At 44.7% G+C, this 21,359-nt stretch overlaps 3 protein-coding genes across 6 annotated transcripts in view; 1 reads left to right on the forward strand and 2 right to left on the reverse strand.

Moving 5' to 3' along the window:
* USP32 (ubiquitin specific peptidase 32) overlaps positions 1 to 475 on the reverse strand; it is a 99,406-nt gene extending 98,931 nt beyond the window's left edge. For 2 of the 4 annotated variants that reach the window (XM_072978536.2, XM_072978534.2), the window contains exon 1: positions 153 to 319. In XM_072978536.2, the coding sequence (XP_072834637.2) occupies positions 153 to 210 (58 nt within the window). In that variant the 5' untranslated portion in view covers positions 211 to 319. Of the gene's footprint in view, positions 1 to 152 lie in introns of all 4 variants that reach the window. The other 2 variants (XM_072978533.2, XM_078379286.1) reach the window with 2 other exon arrangements.
* On the forward strand, positions 228 to 14,153 carry CHCT1 (CHD1 helical C-terminal domain containing 1). The gene is made up of 6 exons (XM_072978543.2): positions 228 to 383; positions 8,802 to 8,933; positions 9,817 to 9,992; positions 11,455 to 11,554; positions 11,788 to 11,966; positions 12,586 to 14,153. The coding sequence occupies exons 1-6, from the start codon at positions 228 to 230 to the stop codon at positions 12,734 to 12,736; spliced, it is 894 nt and encodes a 297-aa protein (XP_072834644.2). The 3' UTR covers positions 12,737 to 14,153.
* The window catches only part of APPBP2 (amyloid beta precursor protein binding protein 2), a 45,023-nt gene continuing 37,395 nt past the window's right edge, over positions 13,732 to 21,359 (reverse strand). The window contains exon 13 of the mRNA XM_020786885.3: positions 13,732 to 21,179. Within this exon, the coding sequence (XP_020642544.1) occupies positions 20,926 to 21,179 (254 nt within the window). The 3' untranslated portion in view covers positions 13,732 to 20,925. The remainder of the gene's footprint in view (positions 21,180 to 21,359) is intronic.

Raw genomic sequence — 21,359 nt, forward strand, 5'->3', positions numbered from 1 at the left:
CCCCCTTCACTAGCCGGCCTCATTAACATACCCCCACCCCCTTCGCCCCTCTGAAGCCACCTGTCTCCCCCCCAAAGACGCCCCTCCCCTTTATTTGAATACCCTCCCCCTCCCCCTCCCCCACAGGCCCCGCCCACCTGCCTTCCACTCACCCCGGCGCAGGGCCTCGTCGTAGGTGAGGAAACCGATGCGGGACTCCTTGTTGCCCATTGCGTCGCCCTCAGTCCATGGCGGACCGACTGGGCCGCCTCCGCCGCCTCTTTCCGCCCCCGCCCCTCCCCGGCTCGCCTCCGGTCCTAACGCCTCCGGCTCTCCTGGCCCTGGCCCTGGCCTGGCCTCGCCTAGCGCCGCCGCCACCACCGACGCCTCCGGCTCCTGAGGAGGCGAGTCGCCCCGGCCGCTGCCGCCGCCGCCGCCGCCGCTTCCATGCCGAATCACGTGACGTCGCCCATTAACTGACTCCGCCTCCGCCTCCTCTTCCTCCCACCCACCCTGCCCTCTCCGCAGGCCCCGCCCTCCTCCCCGAGGGGGGGGAGGGCTGTCACGTGTCGAGGGAAGTGGGCGGAGGAGGGGCCCCTCCCTCGGGAGGCGGGGCGGCATCCCTAAGAGGTAAGGAAGGAAGGTGGGCTGGCGCCTCCTCACTTCCGGCATCCCTTCGAGCCCGGAAGGAAGGAAGGAGGGAGAAAAAAAAAGGAAAAAGGGCGGCGGTCGCTTCAGAACAGGGCGAGCGTGGACGAGGGAGCGGGTTGGTGCGAGGCTGCGCCGTGTGGCTTCCCTGTGCATGTTGGCAAACAGCACCTACGCCTCCACTCGACCCACTACCCCCCCCCGCACGGGGGTGCCCCTTTATGTGTGTGCGACCCTACAGAAATCTCTCTCGATTCCCAGCCAGAGTAGGCAGCAAACCCGTTTGCTCCGTAGCAAATCAACCGTTGCCTGGCATCTGTTCGCTCGCTACATGTGCTGCGGTTGGGACTTGAAAACACACAATTCCTAGTGTACTGTATTTATGTCGATTGCCGTGTGTGTGTGCGCGCGCACCTTTGTTCAGAAAGTGAGGTGTGGGCACATGTACGTGTCTTTTTAAACTGTGAATGTACACACCAGGACAGCCACCTCTGTATACACTTCTGCGTAGGTAGAAATAAAAATTTCGAATGGACGGATCTAGCCTGCCCCAATCTTGAGGGGGGAGACTGGGCGTCCTGGAGGAGAAATACATCTTGTTAATTCGCGACCCAGCCGATAGCCTGACTCATTTTCCCCTCGAGCTCCGTTGGGAACCTGAAGTGTACAGCCACTGCTGTTTGACAGCGCCCTCTTTCCCCCTTTTGCTTCGGAAGTTGGCCCCTCCTTCCACGGGCTTTGCGCATCACGTGATAGGGGCAGGGCGCCCCCCCCCCCCCCGTTATGGTCTGATCCCGGCGAGAAAGGAGAGAGCGCGCTTTTAGCCTAAGCCGGCCTGGTATTCCGAAGCCCATAGAGATAGAAAATTAGAGTGGCCCGGTCTGATATTCTTCGACCCCAAACTTGGTGAGCACAGCTTCCGAGCTCCACTATATCTCATCTGGTGTCCGTCTACCATCTATCTCTATGGAATTACCCGTCGGAACTCTATGGCTCCCTAAAGGAGAGACCGGCGGCCATCTTATATTACGAGCAGGAGAGCGGGCGATTCACAACATAGAGATCCCAAAATAGTAGAGTGACACGCAGCAGACACCTCCTCAACCCTTAATGCACAGTGTATGACCTTCTGTGTTTAAATTAAATATACATATGGACCATAGTTTTCTCCGTAGGAGTGGCTATTCCTTTAACATGCCTGTCGTGGCAGGAACTAGGAAAAGAGAGTTAGGAAAAACAAAACAGGTTACAATATGTACTGGGACTGTGAACTGAGATTTCTTTCCAATCTTATCCAAATTTCTAGCCTTCAGAGATCTGTGGAAGCTGGAAGTGCTACCTTGGCAGTCCAACTGGTCTAGAGAACATCAGGTTCAGAGAGGCAGATGTCATTGGGTACAGCAGGGTTACAGGTGGGATTCTGACATATGGGGTGAACTCCAAGTCCCATCATCCTCTGTCTACCTCAAGGGGCGTTGTAACCCTAAAATAAGGGAGAGTAGAATCATGTATAGCAACTACCTTGATCACTTGGAGGAAAAGGCAGAATGCAAAATACTTGTATTTAAAAAAGTCTGCAGGCATTAGAACGGAAATCATGTCCTTTCTAGTATTGTTTTAAATGAAGACAAAGACCTATATACGTTTTTATTTACACCACTTACGTGCCCCTTTTTATTTTGAGCTAAAGAATAAGTGTGGGACCGAGGATTAAAATCAATACCAAGACAACAAGCCATCGTAAAAAATCAATTCACTACAATTCACAGAGAAAGAAAGAGAGAGAAATATAGATCATGCAAGCCCCCTCAAAAGCTAAAACAACAATACAAATTTTGAGATGTATAGATTTAACTGGATAGTCTTGAAGCTGCCAAAACAAGAATCCTTGATGTTGCTGTTATAAAAACTGTAATATTGGGGACCCTTGGAAAAACTAAACTCTCACAAGCTATGAAGGTTTTTTTAATCTTTCAAAAATGCTTTCAAGAAATAGGGGGAAAATTATCTCATAGAGTTGAAAATTTACCCAGAATGATGATAGCTTTTGTAATGTGCATTCACTTTAAACAGTTCACAAATAAGTATCATGTTCGTCACATTACTTCTTTTTTTTAGAAACAGAAAAGTATTTTTTTCTCTCTCGTGGTTAAAATGGTAACATGGAAAATCTCCTGGGGTTTTTCTTCCTGTAAAATGCATTTTCTTAAAAAAAAAAAAAAAAAACCCAAACTAGGAGTATACACTTCTCCACAAACTGGATTTAATGTAAATATATAGATACGGAAGATGAAAACAGATTAAATCTAAACTTCTAGGAATTTGTGTGAGAGGTAGAATTCACTAGGAGGAATGTTTGAACACCCCAGAAGGTGATGGAGAAAACACTGCACCTTATTTCCCCATATGAACGTGTTATTTTACTATTTACTATTTATTAGTCATATAACCCCTGCCTGTCCTCCAGGGAGCTCAAAGCAGCATAAAGTGATTCTCCTCCTCACCATTATCCTTGCAAGTGTCTCAGCAGGTAGATCAGGCTGAAATGACATGAGTGATTATTCGCCCAAAGCTACCCAATGAACGTCATGGATCCACAGAGACCGAACCTAAACTCTGTGTCTGCTATTCTTAAGACTACGCCACTCCGGTGGATGCCTCCAACATCTGTTTCAGTGGTGGTGCCGACTGAAGCAAGGGCCAGAAAGAGCGCGCGAGTTTCATCTTTCAACCTCCAGTTTGTATTTGCTGCTTGAGATTTTACTTGGAGAGAGCCTGCTTTCGACTTCACCGCTTTTTGGTGCCCACACGGCCATTGTATTTCTGGACCTTTACTGCAAGAGGACACGCAGGTTGTCCAACGTTTTGTGGTCCTCTGGAGGTCTGAACAGCCCTATAAAAAATTACTGATTGAGAAGTTGAGGCAAAACACCTCGGCTCCAGAATCTCATCTTGGGAGTGACATTTGCCTTTGCCCTTTCTTTACACGTTCGCTTTGGAATCCGACCCCACCTTGACCAGCTTTTGTATTTATTTTGTTCACACATCATGGAAAGCTGTCCGATAAGAAACAGCAGGCTCGTTTTAAAACAAACATTTTCACTGTAAGGAGATAAGATTAAAGCTGGGGACTCTTACAAGGGCCTCATGGCTTTCTTCTTTCTTGTGGAACGATGGCAGTAAAAACTAGCATTTCTAGTTATTAACGAGAATTTGGAGAACTCTTGAGTCTTCTTTTTTTATTATGTTCCAATCCAGCTTCAAGTTTTTCCAGAAAGAAAAGATTAGCTGGAACAGAGAATACTATTTATTTATTTATTTATTTATTTATTTATTTATTTATTTATTTATTTATTTATTTATTCATTCATTCATTCATTCATTCATTCATTCATTCATTCATTCATTCATTCATTCATTCATTTATTTAGTTAGTTAGTTAGTTAGTTAGTTAGTTAGTTTATACCCCGCCTATCTGGTCGTTACGATCACTCTAGGCGGCTTACAACACAAATATAAAACAGATGTATATATAATAGGGAAAAAATAGTTTACACAATTAAGAGAATTTCTACAAGAAAATGGAAAATCATATTAAAAAATGAGGGGAAAGGAATTAGGAATTAACTGGAGGGGGGAAGGCCTGCCTAAACATCCATGTTTTCAGTTGATTTTAAAAAATGCCCAGCGAGGGAGCTGAGCAAATCTCCGGAGGTAAGTTGTTCCAGAGGTGAATCAACCTAAAACTAGTGCAAAGCATGTAAAGATAAACTCTTTTAAACAAGTGAAGACAACTATTATAGCTAATTTGAGTAACAGGAAAGTGATGTTTGTTTTAAAAATGGCAATGAACTATTTTAGAGGCTTAGAACTATATGTGTAACTAATTCCTTTTTAAAAGTAACCCTTTTTAAAAAAAAATCCTTGATGTGCTCCCTCTACCTCTGCGAATTCTGAAAAGAGGAACAGCTTCAAAAAGTTACTTTTTAAAATTACACTCCCTAGCAGGTGTGGCCAATTAATACTTTTTAATCTTCCTTCTCGCATTCTGTTCCCCATTCCTCAAGGGATAGATGAAAGGTTGAAGGAAGTTCAAAGAGATCTGAAAGAAGTGGGGGGGGGGAAACAGAAGTGTCTTCTTGAATCACCTTCCAGGACAAGCCAAACCACGACCTTCATAAGCAGCCTTACATCACAGGAGATGATATGGAAAGAGATAAGGAAACAGAGAGGCAGGGAATCAGCCGGCTTTCACAGATGGGCAAATTGCAGAACCTGTTTCACTGGCTGTTAGATGAAAAATTTGCTCAGGCTGAGTGGTTTTGAAACCTGTACCTTGTATCTTGTTAGCACTGGGGTTGGCAGCTAGAAGCCTGGCTGCTTGATCCGGCCTGGAAGGCCATTTTCTCTCAGTTCTACAAGGGTTTTCTTTCCAACGAAGGTGTGGCAAAAGCACAAAGTATTCTAAGTGTCGGGAATTACAGAATTACCGTTCCCCCCATATTGCGAGAAAAGCAGCCTGTAAAATGAACAAAAACACACAAAGCAAGATTGCACGCACTAATTCTGCTGTGATTTATTCTCTTCCTCCTTTCCGTCCTAGATTTTATTCTTGCAGCAACCATCTGAAGCAGGGCCGGCTGAGCTAATACATTGACCCAAGCTGTAAGGCTGAGTGGGGATTCGAATCTGGGGCATGCTGGGGCTAGTCTAACATGCTGACCACTTCACTCAGCTGGCCCAAACGCGAGAGAAAGACTGGCACCGGAGGAAGAAGGAAGTTCTCCTCTCCCTGATCATACAAAGAAACACTTCCCAACGTCAATTAAGACACCAGGCTGGTTCTTCCTCAAATGAGTCACCAGTAAATTAAAAGGGCAAAAGTCTCACACGTTGCTGAGCCAAGCAAGGTGGATCAAGCCAAACAAAGTGGCTTAAGTAATTTCTGTTATTGACGTGTCTGTGACAGAGTACCTCTCTGGCACTTAATTTAGTTTTCCCAAACATCTGATAATGGAGAGGGACATTCTGTGCTCCTGAATTCAGTATCAGTCTGCTTTCCTCGTCTACTGCTCGGCAGTTTAAGTCTCTGGCTGAGGCGCCAGAGGTTGGGGGTTCGATTCCAAGGGTGGTTCGCTTCCCCTCGGCCTGATTTATTAACCAGACCTGTCTGAGATCTGCACTCTCTTGCCATAGATTTTCTCTTGGAGAAGGGTGGGAGAAGTTACATTCTCAGATTTACAGACGTTATCCAGACAAGAACAAGATGCTCAGGTTAAGAAGGAGCATCTTGTATTGGTCTGGATCACATTAAACTGCCTCTCCCTTTATCGCATCCAGCGGTTCCGGACCTCGGCTCCCCAGATGTTCTTCGACGGCACCTCCCCCCCAAGCCTTTCCCCACCCACCAGCTTCGCTGGACAAAGGTTCTGGGAGTTGTAGTCCAAGAACATCTGGGCTACCCAAAGTTGGGAAGCGCCACGGTCTTACACCAGCGATAAAATGATCCCATCCAGCTTTGGAAGCTAATCAGGATCAGGCTGAGCGCATCATAGGACAGGGTACCATACCTCTCTAGGAAGGTCAGCAAAAGAACTCTGTCTGAAATTCTTCAGGGAGATGGACCAGTGATTCAGGAGAAGGCAGGGCCCTACGTATGTTCCTGTATTCGAAGTCCAAGTCCAAAATTTAAACTGCTTCACTAGGCTACCTATACTACATTGTGCAGTGGTTTAAGTATCTGGTTGGGAGTTCGATTTCTCACTGTGCCTCTTTGACAGGCGGCCGGACTTGATGACCCATAAGATCCCTCGCAGCTCTTCAGTTCTAAGATGATGATGATACAAGCCAGTGTTGTTGTGGAATCAAGGCTTGCAGGCTTTATGTGCTGGGACTTTTTTTTTGTAAATTAAGGGTGAAATACTGCCCTTTTCCTTATGGGGGATCCTTTTAATGCAATGTACTTGGGAGAGACCTGATCTGGTCTGGGCCATTAGGATCCAGTTGTCGGACAAAAGACCAGCACCTGGGAAAGATGGAAACGGAGGCATCTGTTTTGTGGTTAAAAACCAACAGATCAGCCTGCCTTTTGGGACTGAGGTGACGTGCAGGGCAATGGGATCTAAAACAGCAACCTGCTGCGTGTCAGAATTTTCTATTTAAAAAGGCATTTCAAGAGAGACCAGCAGGGAGACAGGGCAAACCTGTAAAAAAAATAATTGCGATTGAGGGTGCATGAATTAAAAGAGTCAAAGCGTAAGAGAGAAAATGTTGAAATGCAAGAGAAGTAACGCGGAGTGGAGAGCTGCCCGAGGGCAGTGGCCTCAGGACCTTTCAGGTCCGGGGGGGGGGGGGGGGAAAGCGTGGAGGCTTTTGAAAGGGAAGACTTCTTAGCAGCTTTGAAACGGAAGAAAAGAAACTGTCCAGGGACTTGGAGGTGAAGAAAATGGACCGAAAAAGCATCATGACCTTTGAGAAAGAAATGAAAAGGAGAGGGATTCTGGATTGGATTGTTATTTTATTTAATTTCCCACCCACCTACCCGAATGAAATCTTGATAAATGTTAACTCTAGCACTGCCGGCCGCAGAAAGATATACCCAAACTTGGAAAAGCGCCGTGTAATAAATCAGTATCAGGCAAATTCAGTATTGAGTCAGAAGCTTCTTTTGCGACCCATCTTATTTATTTCATTTATTTATTTAATTTATATGCCGCCCACACTACCCAAAAGTCCAGGGTTGGTAATTGCCCTGCTTAATATGACTGGGGGGGGGAGAAAGAAAGAGAGGTTCTTAGAAACAAGTACACAATTCTTTTCATGCACTTTTATTTTAAAAAATAATTCATATATTGCAGAATAGCCAAAACCCACCAGCTCTTTCTGGCTGTTGATAAGACTGCTGGTGGCCGATGCCTGTGCGTGTGGCATTGGAAGGGGAAAACAGAAACATTCCCTAAGACCACCCAATATTTTTCTCTCAGCTTCACAGCCTGTCTGGTATCCCCCCCAAAAAAAACCCCCACTAACCTATTGTTCTGAAAGAAAGCTGACAAGAAAATATTGATTTATTTGAAATATGGTGCTAAAGGAGAGCTCTGCTGATACCCTGGAGTGCCGGAAAGACAGGTAAGAGAATCCTAGATCAAACCAAGGCAGAACAATCTCTGGAGGCAAAAAATGCTGAAGCTGAGGCTGCCCTACTTTGGGCGCATCCTGAGAAGGCAGGATTCTCTAGAAGAGACAATCATGCTGGGAAAGGTGGAAGGCAGCAGGAAAAGAGGAAGACCCAATAATATGAGATGGACCGATTCCCTAAAGGAAGCCACAGTCTTGAGTCTACAACAGCTCAGCAGAGCTGTGAAGGACGGGACACTTTGGGGATTCTTCATTCATGGGGTTGCCAGGAGTCGGAGGGACAGACTACATGATTTGGAAAATACAAAAAAAGGAAACTTCTTAAAACGTCGCAGCTGCCTGCCTCTCCATCCCCAGCAGTAAAAATAAAACAACCACCAGTTAATCTCTGACAACTCGCTGCCGTTCAACAACCCGCTCGTATTTACTGCCTCACTCTACCTAAGAGCAGGGCCGGCCCCGCTGGAGAGCATCCCTGGAGAGGATCCTGGTTTTGTTCAACTCTGATCAGGATTTCAAATCTGTGTTGAATCTCCGTTTCCCTCAAAGCTATCTGAAGAGCCAAGATTTCCTTGTCCAGACCCCAACGGCCTCCCTCTTTCGCCTCCGGGGAATGTTCTCCCCGCTTTTTCAGTTGCTGTCGGAATTCGGAATCCGTTGGCTTCAGAGGTGAGGCCACAAAGGGAGGCCAACTCCCACCTGGGCTGAGCTGGGATCTTCAAAGCTCCTTTCATCCGAGGTCCTCTTGGCCACCATGGAGTGCCCAGGAAACCAGGGAGAGGAAGAAGGTGGTCTTTGGCCAACCGAGAAGGCGGGAGAAGAAAACACCGGAAGAGCGGTTGAAGTGGAAGAGGATAACAGAAGCTGCCAGGTCTGAGTAACGGGGGTCTATTTCTGCGGCTAATTACAAAAAAAAAGGGAAAAGGGGAGAAAAGGACCCCCTTGTGGCTTTAAAATTTCCTAAAAAGCTACAAGGCAATGGACTGTGGTCTGAAGCCAATTCTTAGTCCCAACTATTGACATACACATTTTTCTAGGCAGCTGCAAGCGAGTCTTCAAACAGCTGGACCAAGGAAGCATCTTCTGGGGAAACCCTTGCCAAGGTCACGCCCTCCAAAGATGGTCTCGTCTGCTACGCGGAAGGACTGACACAGGACACATTCAAAATAGTGAGACCCGCTAGGAGTTCGAGACTTAAAATGGCAGCTAGACCAGAGCAGATATAGTTATTTTTCCACAAGTAACAAGAAACCGCTATATAATTCCCAGTTCCTTCCAGTAGGCAGTTACTGCCATTACGTTTGTGGCTGTTAAAAAAAAGTAACTTTCTGTATCCCTTGCCTTTATGGATGCAACAGACTATCAGACAAACCGATGGGTTCAAATTAAATCAAGCCTGAACTTTCACTAGAAGCTAAAATGAGCAAGCTTGAGTTATCATCCTTCGGACATATCCAAGGAAACATGACCCACTGGAAAAAGAAAATAGTGTTGAGGAGAGTTGGAAACAGCAGGAAAAGAGGAAATCCATACATGAGAGGGGTTGACTCCATAAAAGAAGCCATCGCTTTGATACTTAGCAAGGCTGTTAATGCTAGGATCATAACCAAAAGCTAGCTTGAGGGCGTGTGATAACAAACCCACACCCTGTTGCAGAGTTTCGAATTTCTAATAAAATTCCTTTTGTTACACAGCAGAAGTACAGAGATTTGCAGAGAATAGCTTCAAGCTCCCCAAATAGTCCTCTCCTGTCTCATTAACAGTCTCAGTAACTCGCTCAGAGACATTTGTAAAAGAAATGTTTAATTAATAATTGTGAACAGATCAACAGCAAGCTAACAGCATTGTTTCCAACAGACTAAAGAGAGGGAATGGAACACTCAGCAAAGAGGCGGGGCTCCCTTTGAATTCAGCGTTGGGAGGGAACAATTGGTTAGCGCTGGATTGATTGACTGTTACCCAGAAAGGTCCCTCCCAATCACTCAAACAACAGGCATCATGCGAGGTTGCAAATAAAACTCCAACAGGCCCTTCTTCTCTTCTGCTCCCCAGTGCAAAGAATTCTTGAGACCCTATAAGAGGTGCCTGCGGAAGCTTAACCTGCCCAAAGATCTTCCCGAGGAGAAGAGGATGCATTGCACCCGAAAGAACCTCTTGATTCTCGGAGATCACATCAACGTGTTCCTTCAACATTACTGCAAGGCGTGGGAGATGAAGCGCTGGAAGAGGTAATGGGCATTGGCCGGCTGTAAAAGCAAAGCACAGCCAGAACTGGGATGTAGGAAAATTTTGTTCTGTTTCGGTAGGAGAACACCTGGTGTAGAAATGGGCTTTTCCAGAATCAACTAGTTGTTAGTTGCCTGCGGATGCTGGAAAATGCAGATTATAGCAAATGCTGTAGTGTTCTGGATAGCACATGCCATTTTAATAGCCAATGCTAGACATAGCATGGTCTCTGGCTCCCTCTAGTGGCCAGTTCTAGTAACTTTACCTTTACAAATATATTTTAATACAGTATTCTTAATATTTTCAGCCTGTGGATAAGTGAATCAGTGGATAAGAGGGTCCTCTGTACTCAGGATGCAGGGGGAGTTGAAGACGGGACCATGGGATAGTAAGAAATAGATCACAGGTTACAACTCTGCATTCTGATCAGAATCCTATAGGGTAGGTCTCAGGGCACTAATCTTTTGTTTGTTTAACCAACATTTAAAGTTTTATAATTGCAACTTGTTTCTCAAGCATCAAAAAAAACCCAGACAAGATCAGCTCATGTAATTTGCATGGGAGTAAATAATTACTGCATTATTTATTTTCCATTATCTTATAGATCAAGGTAGATGGTGGCTTTTGAATTTGCTAAGCGCTGCAAACAGATAACGAGATACTTCCCCCCCCCCGCTTCTAAATGAGTTTGCTCTCTACAACAGCACCGTGAAAGGGGGAAAGGAGAAGATTTATGGAAGGGGGGGGGGGCTGGGCATGGCTTGCAAAATTTAGCAGATCGATACCATCTATAGTTCAATACCTTGTTAAGCAAGAAAACCATTAAGCATTGTTAACGTCCATCAGATGTGACAGGTCTACCACGGCTGCCTAGAAAAATAAGTTACTCAAAGGACAATTATAGTAATTGATTCTGTCCAGTCCGTCAGGCGGAGCAGAGCCCCCAACGATTGTGTTCTAAATTAAGTCAAGTCTGAACTTCCATTAGAAGCTAAAATGACCAAACTGCGCTGTCATCTAAAAGACAAGCAAAGCAGAATCCTTGAGACAATGAGAAATTGGGGGACAGCGGTGGAGGTATGGATTGCATTCTCTGGAAGGCGGGCTGCAGCGTGCATGGCGACTACAATTTTCAACTCCTCCTTTGCATTCTTCTAACCATAGTCTAGAAAAGACAATAATGTGGGGAAAAGTGGAAGGCAGCAGGAAAAGAGGAAGACCAAATACGAGATGAACTAACTCATAAAGGAAGCTCCAGAGTTGGGTTTGCAAGAGCGGAGCAGGGCAGTTGAGGACAATTTGGAGAGTGCTCATTCATGGGGTAACTTTAAGTCAAGGATAACTTGACGGCACAGGAAAGCAAACCCCCTCCCCCCCCCCCGACTAAACCACTCTCTGGCTCCCTTTTTCCATGAAAAGAGGCAAATCTTTAGAGGGCTTGTTTTTTTTTAACCTTGGCTTTAGGATGCTGTGGCGCTTCGTCTCCCTCTTCTCCGTACACGACGAAAAGCAGCTGTGGAAGCTGTACCGGTACAGCAAGAACAACCAGGTGGCTAAATTCCTGGTAAGGAGGACCCACGGGACACGCAGGGTGGGAGAGATTGGCAAGAGGTCAAGTTTTTTGACAAAAAAAAACCCCTGCTCCCAGCCAAACGATAAGGGATGATTTGGTTGGCAGGGGTCAAGTCAAACAATATTTGGGGGGGGGTTTCCCAATGGGGCTTGGTAGGCCACGGGGCACCTCTTAACGAGCATCTACACCTTACCACAAAACGTGTGTTATGGATTTCATTCCAGAAGACCTATATCCGCTTGGAAAAGCCTGCGTCGTCGGCTCTCTCCAAGGACGGCAGCCTAAGGAAAATGTGCGAGAAGTGGGGTCTCCCCAAAGACCCGTCGATGCCGGGGAAGCGGAGACAGGGCCATGCCTTGTATCTAAGCCGTGACCAGCCTGCAGGAGGTTTCTCGAAGAAGAAGTAAGGGGTAGCTGGGAGGGATGACCAGCAGGCCTAGTGGCACCATCAGGGCATGGCTTTGGGGCAGAGGTCCAGGGTTGTTCGATAAATCAGCAAGAGGCATTCCCTCGAATACGAGGGAGGTTGGGTGCCATAGCCCATTTTTTAAGGAACTGAACTATTTATTTAAAAATTTGCATTCCGAGACTCATAAAAATTATTTTTGGGGGGGGGCAGGTGACCATTCCCAAAATGGAGGATTCTGGGAACTCTAGTTCTAAATATAAACATGTCAAGCCCTGTGTGTGACCAGCTTCATGGTAGCCTTTAAGAAAGATGATGAAATCCAAATCTAATTTACTACTGATTCCTGGGGGGTTTGGGAGACAGAAGGTAGCTTAGGAGGGGAGTCCTTCAGAAAAGTCACAATCCTGACTCCCAAAGCAGTGCTTGGAAAAAGTTACATTTTTGGTCTCCAGTTTCTAGAATCCACTGGTCTTGCTGGCTGGCTGGATTCCGGAAGAGGACCCCTAAACAATGTTTTCCAAGTTCAGAGGTCATATTTCTTCTGCAGACTTTGCAAACAGCCCTACCTGAGGTGTCTTCAGACATATTCACAGATTTCACACGGTCTTTTCAGGTTCCGAAAGGCTTCTTCAACCACTGGAAGAAGCCAGGAAGAGGCTGAGCTGATGATGGACCACCGACCTGCGTCTCCTGCTTTTCCAAGAAGTGAAGGAGCAGAAGTTCCTTCCGTGTCTCAAGAAGTTTCTCCAGAACCTGATCCTTGATGGATTCTACATGACTAGGAGGAAGGGAAAAAAAAAGCTTGATAGTTTGCAAAGTAGACTTTAATGGTACCTAGAGCCAAAAAGATAAAAATACACGCTTCCTTAAGTAGCATTTGTGGCATGTATAATTAAACTTTTCCTACCATACGTACGGGGTTGGGCAGATTGGTGTTACGGATCTGTGGCCAAAGCTGAGCGACGTGCGGTAGATGAACAGTGATTCCGGGTGCCTTGCTTGTCAAAAATAACAGCAAAAAAATAATAATAATCCAAATCCTGCTGCTAGAATGAAGAAAGCTTGAGTTAGGCATCTGGCTGAAAGCTGGGAGCTCAGAGTCCCCACTGTGTGTCCCAGAAGAGCCAACCTGGGTTGCCTTGGGCAAGCTGCACAGTCCCAAAGCACCCCCAGAAGAAGGGAAGGGTCAACCATTCCTGAGTACTCTCTTCCTGTGAAAAGGGTCACCATAAGTCTTGATGGCACACAATTTTCATTATTTTTTATTATTACTGGGACGATTGAGGGAGCTTTGTTCCGTTCTGGCACTCACACCCAGAAGCTTGGGATTAAGTCGATACAAACAATTATTTGCCTGTAATTAATTCCAAAGTCCATAGTTAAGGAACATATTTAATGGGATGTTCCAAAACACCATAAAATCTTTGCCAGCTCTAATTTTAGAGGAAGCATCTGAATCCAGACGAAAATGGAGCTAAAGTGACATCTAGCGGCCACTCGCCTGCTGACGCTCACTTTCTTTTAATTAGGGTCTGAATCCAACTGGCCAACTCGACGAGAGGAGAGCCCAGTGAATCAATGGGCTTTCCCGTAAGTGTTGCCTCACTGTCCAGCAAATTAATCAGTTAATTAGCCAAATTAATAAATTAATCAATGGACCAAGTGACTGGATTTAGGCTCATGCCTTTCCATAATGCACAGCAAAGCACGCCCACAAAACACCACCAAAAAAAAAGAAAAGAAAGAAAAAGCCAACAACGCAGGAACACTATATTTATTAAGTCAATAATTAATTTTAGCAATACAATTACAGAATATCACAATGTTGGTTACAAACATACTCGGTATGGTTTGATGGTTACAAAGGATAAAATCGGGCACTGCAGTCCGGTGCGATGTCAGATACAAAAAAAAAAAAAAAAAAAAAAGCTTGACACAAAAGAGAAGGATGATGGCCGAAGAGTGATCAAGATGCCTTCATATAAATAAGTGTGGCACAAAAGAAAGGGGATTTGGAGTTGAGAACCGCGGGGGAAAGATGCGCTCGCTTCGTTTGCTTGCTGTCTTCGTGTCCAGCAACGCTGATGATGTTACAGTGAGTTGATTTATATACATATTTTTAAATCCACTGTTTAAAAACACTTTTTTTAAAGTTCCACGAAGCATTTTGGAGGGGGGGGGGGAACAAACAAATAGTACTGAACTTGGTAATATTCCATAAAAAAATGTGAAAGTTCGTTCACCTCCAAGACATAAGGTTTTTCTCTCTCTTTTTTAAAACTGATTTCTTTAAAATTTTCATGGCAACATTGCTTCCTAGAAAGGAATATACATATATGTAAAGGGAAGCCAGGGGGAGAAAGAAGTTACACATAGGATACCTGCAACGGTTAGTGATCCACAGAAAACTTGTGTGCTGTACAGCAAGTTTCTAGATATCTCTATATATTTATATCGTTTATATATATATTTATATATTTTTTCCCCATCTTAAATTTTTTTTAGTGTTTTGAAACAAAATCAGAATGTGCACTTAAAAACAATTCACTAAGGCCTCTCCATGCTAAAAGGTACCTAGAGTTGCAAAGAAAATTATTTGCTAAAGAGAACTTGGAAATGCATACTTTGATATAATCCGATGGGAAGAAAAAAAAAGGAAACAGTTTTCACTGCCTTAAAACATTCCTGAGTTTGGGGAGGGGTACGACAAAGCATGACCACCAGATCCATCAGAAAGCAGCCCCCGCAAATGTTCTTTCGTGACATTGATCTCTCCCTCCAACAAACAAGCAAATGTCCTGGAAAAAGAATTCCCCAAAAGGCTAAAGAGGTACAACAGGCCAAATTGCATCAAAGACTTTGAAAATAACCACATAACGAAAAAAAGAAGAGACTACGATACAGACTTAATGAACACAAATTTTGCAATTCGTAATAATAGCACTTGATCTGGCAAAGATGGGACGAGGGTGGGTTTGAAGGAAGGCTCGTGGACACGAAGCAAAAGGGATCGAAACCCAAGGGGCTTCTTTGCGAACGGCGAGGGGCTCGGCGACCGGGCGGACTGGGGCACATCCTGCTACGGCAATGGTCCCCAACCTGGGGTCCCCAGATGTTCTCCTTGGACTACAACCCTCAGAAGCCTTCACCATGAGCTGCACTGGCCGGGGTTTCTGGGAGCTGTAGTCCAAGAACGCTAAGGGCCCAACCTTGGGAACCACGGCGCAACCGGGCTGGCTTCCATCATCCTCGCTGCCAGGGGCACCACCGTGGATCCCGCAGCCTCTCTGGAGTAGCTCTGTCTCTCCTTGTGATCTGAGATCCTTCTCCTACACGTATTTCTTCTCCCCTGTTCTAAACAGAGAGGGCAGTGGGGACAACCCACGTTTGACACAAAATAATTTGTAATTTGGTTGCTGTCTTCAAAAACAGATTTTAGGCACAACGCATCAGGTGTCGCAAGAGGTGGGGAGGAGCCCCGGCTAATTCCCTCCTTTCTGCACTGCTCGAAGCTATGTCAACATTGACTTAAGTCAAGCCCAACAGGAACCTGTATCTCCAGCCTGCCAATCCCATTAAGGGATTAAAAGAAGGAAAGAAAAGATTCAACCCATTTTGGAAGCCCCATTCATTTTTCAGTGGGAGATATCTGGACATTACCCGTATGGGGTTCGAAGCTCTTAAATCAGATTTTTCTTTAGAATGCAGCCCTGTTTGGGCAAGATTTTCTACCGAGCCTGCTTCAGGGTTCGCCTTCAACAAACATGTTGAAACGGATGGACTGAGCTGGCAGGAAAACATCCCTCAAAGGGCCGTGTGTCACCTGGGCAACAGGGCGATTTAAAAGTCCATTTAAACAATTCTGCTCTCCTGCCGTCCCGGTCCACCCCAGCCAGAGTAGGGTTTGAACAAGTAGTACTGCATGCAAGTGAACAAACTCCTAAACTGGAAGATGTTCTCAAGAGCCGTCCATTCCTTTGAAACCCGGTTGTTTCACTCCTGTGTAGTGAGTCTTCAGTGGGATGGAAGTTAGGGAATGATAATAATATTAATTAATAATAACCTGTTAGCTCCCTCTCTTCTTATTCATCAACCCTGGTAACCCTCGATGCCTACAATCTGAAAATGTTCATTTTTTAGAAGTTGGGGGGGAGGAGGAGAAAGTAATCAGTGACTTCCTGTTCTACTTCAGACAAAAACATGACAAGAAGGCTAAAGGAAAGATGGACCTGCAAGCAAAGCTGGGGTCCCCAACTATTCAACCATTCACGACCCCAATTAAGAAATGAATCCGATTATTATTTCACAACAATCACATCAGAGAAGCAGCAATCGGAATTGGTTCAAGAAGCTGCAATGCTTAAGCTACCCATCAAGGTTTAATGAGCACGGAACCTTTTAAAAACTCTTCACAATCAAATTACGTGTACGGGAAGCAGGCAAGAAGCCGGAAATCTCAAGAGCGACGAAACAGACTATGGAACTTAATGCCCATGGTTTGTTTAGCGTGACATCCAAGCCCAACATCATGGCTTGTTTCTCCTACCCATCCAAAGCCAGAGAAATAAACAGAAGGCAAATAAACTCTGGGTTATTTCTTGGTCTAAAGAAGAAGGACTAGCTTGTCTGGTAGGGTTTTTTTTTTAGTATCACAGGAAGCAAACCACAAATGCAAGACCTGTCGGCTGGGACTAGCTGCAACCGGTCAGGTACATCTTTACTTTACTTTAATTAGATTTACACCCCGCCCCTCTAGACCAGGTCTACTCGGGGCAGCAATGCTTCCCAGACCAAGGGAAGAGGGTACAGAATTCCGACTTGCCACTGCCTGCAAAACGTGACTGCTGACTGTTTTGCTACCTCTAACATTATTATTTTTAAAAAATTAATTTACTTAAAAAAAAATAATTTTAAACAAAATTTATAGAATCAGTTGCACCAAAAGTCTGAGACAGCAACGTCCAGGTGGCCTCAAAGCCAGAATTATTTTTTTCATGCAAAGTTTACAGTGGTCCACGTATACACATCTATGTTGACGAATCAACCAACCAACCAACCAACCGATCGCAATTCTGTCCATTACAGCAGTGATCCTCAACCTTGGGCCTCCAGATGTTCTTGGACTACAACTCCCAGAAGCCTTCACCACCACTTCTGCTGGCCAGGATTTCTGGGAGTTTAAGTCCAAGAACATCTGGAGGCCCAAGGTTGGGGACCACTGCATTACAGCACGAACTGTACCGGACCTTTCCCTCTATCACAACTTCAGTGGCTGCCAACAGTACTACACCAGGGCACGACAGAACGAATTCTAAAGAGAGGAAACTCAGTAAACATCAATTTTCTGTATTACAGAAGGTAAGTTGTGTTCCTACGTTCTTTGTTGCACTGGAGGCGAGACATAATCCGGGCAATCACCAGAATAAGTAACAAACAGAACAGTACGTGGCTGCACACATCTGGACATAGTATGACTGTGAACACTCAAATCTGCACTGGGGAAGTTTCTTTTTTAAAATCACATCAGTTTGGGGGGGGGGAGGAACATCAGCAACCTTAGGCAACAAGTATCTTGTTATTTATTCCCGAGTAGCTCCACTGAGAATAATGAAGCTACACCACTACATTTAATAAGAGGAATTTCTGCTTGACTTATTACATGCGGGATGGGAATAACACCCTAAGTTTCTTTCCTTAGGGAGCCACTGCATGACCAGGTGTAACAACCAGCCCAAATAGCAGCTCATTCTGCTTGCAGGACTGCTCCTGAGCGATCCCAAAAGCACTGGGGTCTTCGTTTCAGTCTGAATGTTTTTAATAGAGCTTTTCTCCTTCTTAGAACAATGGGGGTTTCTTTCTTCCTTAGAACAATCAGTCTCTTGTCTTAGTTTTTCCCTACAAGGCCATTTAGTCAGCATTATCGTTCTCGGGGTGGGTGTCTTGCTTCCATGATCCCAGGGGTGTGCATCTGGAATGCAACGGGGGCAGTTAACACACACAAAGCAAAACCACCTCATTTAGTGATGGGCAGTAGCAAATAAAAATAAGCTTGTTTATGCCTTTTTTTAAAAAAGGAAGAAAACACCAACCCTCTCGTGAGTCCTTATTATACTCGCAATCATAAAAGATGAGCTGAGGCTACCCCACTGAAAAATTACTCTGAAATCTTGGACAAATTTGCATTTGACTTTCTGACTGGAAGTGGCTTGAAACAGGAAGTCTTGTCTCTTTTTTTAAGGAACCAAAGACAGCCTTTGAATTAATTTAGTCCTGAATGGGTTTTCGGGGGCGAACGTCCATTTCGGGGAACATTTCCGGTTAAAAGCAGCGTTGGTTGAGACGGCCAATGGGGAGAAACATCAAAACAGAAAATAACAAGTATTCTCATCCGTTTTCACATAGACACACTCTGAGCTTGCCCCGTTGCGTATAGGGCATCTTATCCCCCACCTTCACTCCATCTTGGAGGGGGAAAACTTCCTTATTGAATACCAGGAGTACAATCCCTTCCCCAGCTAGAATTCTGACCGATGATACATTAAAAGAAATTAAGCCCGTCGCCTATCTTTTGCAGGCTTTTCGGAGAACCTACCAAAAAAGCACCACGCTGAGAGGTTGCGTCTGACTCTCACAGAGAAGCCAGCTAAAACGTCACCTTCCTGCGCAGCTCCGAAAACTGAGGAAGGTGGCGATTTCTTTGTGACATCTTCCCGAATCCCCCCAGCCGGGACGGCCACTCGGCGGAGAGAATTCTGGAGTTAAAAGAAATGTTAACTTTTCCGTGGTCAGTTTGGGCAACCCGCGAGCCTCTGCCGATTTCTTGTAATACGAAGACCACTTCCAAGGTCAACGTCAAAGTATATATATATATATATATATATATATTTTAAAGGCACTAGTCTGAAAACAAACAAAAGAATCCCTACAAGCTTGCAGTATTCCATGGTAAAGCCAAAACTATTGCTTTAATAAAAGATTAGGAGAAATTACCCATAGCTGTCGGCCAATGACATAAGATGCACACTTATGACAGATTACCTTCTAACCCTGGCACAACCTTCACCAATTAAAACAAGGGAATAACGTCTATTCCGAATATTAGAGAGGCAGGCACCTGCTATCCAGGGCGAGCCCCCTTCCCCGGGCAACATATAAATCCCCCTGAAAATAGGGGGAGGCCATCCCCAAATACATACAGAGACCCTGTCGCTTGGCCCCTGTACTAAGAACTGAGGTAATAATAAGGAACCCCCCCCTCCACTTTCTGATCTAGGTGAGTAGATGCTATGAGAGGTTTCTCAAAACTTCCATTATTACCCCCAGAAGTTAAAAAATTATTTGTTAAAGAAAATTAAAGGGGGGGGGCAGAAACAACACAAACACACACACACACACATACATCCCTCCCCAAATTAAGACAAGCTAGTGAGACAGGCAGAGTTTTGTTTTGTTCTTATATATCTGACAGATTCTTTTCCAAAATTTTTTTTTTAAATTAAATATAAAGTGGATTCTGAGCTATGTTTTTTGTTTTTGCTCAACATTTAAAAAAACAAAAAACAAAACTAGGATGGACAGAAGGGAGGAGATAATAAAAAAAGACCAACTTGTGCTAAAAAAAAATTTGCTGCAGAGCAAGCTGAGCAGCAAATTATCATCTCCACAAACGAGAATAAAATCAGACCAGATTCTTGACCAACATAAAATACTCTAGTGAGCACAAGCACGTCAGAGCCTTTAGCGAGAGCCTATTTCGAAAGAGGAGGGTCGGAAGAAGGGGAGGCAATTTCCGAGCTTTGCTTATGGCATTAACATCTAGTTTTACCTGTGCAACCTTAGTATTTTAAAAGACATGCCGTCAGAACAGCCAAAGAACGCCGAAGCTCCTAGCGATGCTGTCTATTACACGTACGTAAAGTGTTATTACTGGAAATGCATCCTTAATGAAATCTTTCTACTGGATAAACGTGACTCTAGAGAGGGGTCAGAAGGGGAAAACAAAGCCATTGGTCCATGACTCTTTCTAAAATACAAGGCTGGTCCGCTTTGAATTCTCCTGGTGCTGGCACAGGAAAACGGCCGACTTTTACGAAGACAAAAAGAAAAGATAAGAGGGGCTAAGAATAAATAAGCTATCGGTGATCGCTTTCCGGTGAGCACTGGTCCAGTTGAGATGCACGACGGCAGAACGCCAAAGGGCGGTCCCGGTGGCAGCCGAGCGCGGTTCCCAATCCAGTGCTGCTTTTTCTCGGAGTAAATCGTTTGTCACATGTCTCGATAAGGCAGCATAAGGCAAGAAGTGAGAGTTTTCCCCCCCTTTTGCGAACGTGCGAATATCTGATGGATCTTCTGCTGATCCATTACTGAGTAAAACCACCTTTAAAAAAAACACACGTTGTAAAGCAAGTAAACAAATGACTTCCAACGGTCAGGAATACGTGGCAGCCGATGCCCTGCTTTCACAATGAAGAATGCAACTCTTAAAAATCATTAAAGGGTTTTATTTCTCTCTTTTAACTCTTGCAGAAATCTCCGGTAAAGTGGCTCCTTTTGGACAAAATAAAAATGAAAAATAGAGAAGATCGCTAGGGATGTCTACGTTTTTTTCCTTTTATATATGTGTGTAATAGGTTTATATCTTTTTAAGTTGAAAAAGTGAGCCAAAACGAAAACATGCCGTACTCATGCTGGTAAGGATTTTTTTTTTTTTAGCACACATGTTGTCTGTACGGTCACTCCATCAAAAATCAGGATCATCCCCCCCCTGAACAGGGGGATAATTAATTTATGGACTGGACCAGTGTTTCAATGGAAATTTTACAGCCCCTTCCAGGAGGAAAAAAAAAAATAAACTACATGGTTTCAAATTTCACAGTATGACTTTTCCCATGTAAATTCGGGGAAAACAAAAAAAAGAAGAAGAAATAGCCATTGGGAAAGTTGACCATGTTCCTTAGCAAATTTGTCCTTCAACGTTTTGAGACATCAGGAACGACTGGACCACTTCCTCGGTGGACTGAGGGCTGGTGCTGACGTCTTCCAGGGCATCCGTGACCGAAAACTGTCGATCCCGCAACCGGTTCCAGTTGGCCAAAATGTTGTGATATTCAAAGACTTTCTCGTAATTGCCAATCGAGTTGTACAGTTTAATGAGCCCTCGGTAGTCGTATTCTAGTCCGCTGTAGCCTTCCCCAAACAGCTTCTTTCCTAAAATGGGAAAGAGAAATAAGAATGAAGCAAGACTGCTGGCTTTTAAAAATAAAACGGGGTTCGCTGTTATCGCTTTTGGCATCCACCGAGGGGGGCCTTCGGCTGATCTCTCCATGGATAAAGGAGTCCTATTATTATATATTAAAAATGTTCGTGTGTTTTTAAAAAATGATTCTT

Source organism: Pogona vitticeps, chromosome 7, assembly GCF_051106095.1.
Source record: "Pogona vitticeps strain Pit_001003342236 chromosome 7, PviZW2.1, whole genome shotgun sequence".
NCBI lineage: Eukaryota > Metazoa > Chordata > Lepidosauria > Squamata > Agamidae > Pogona > Pogona vitticeps.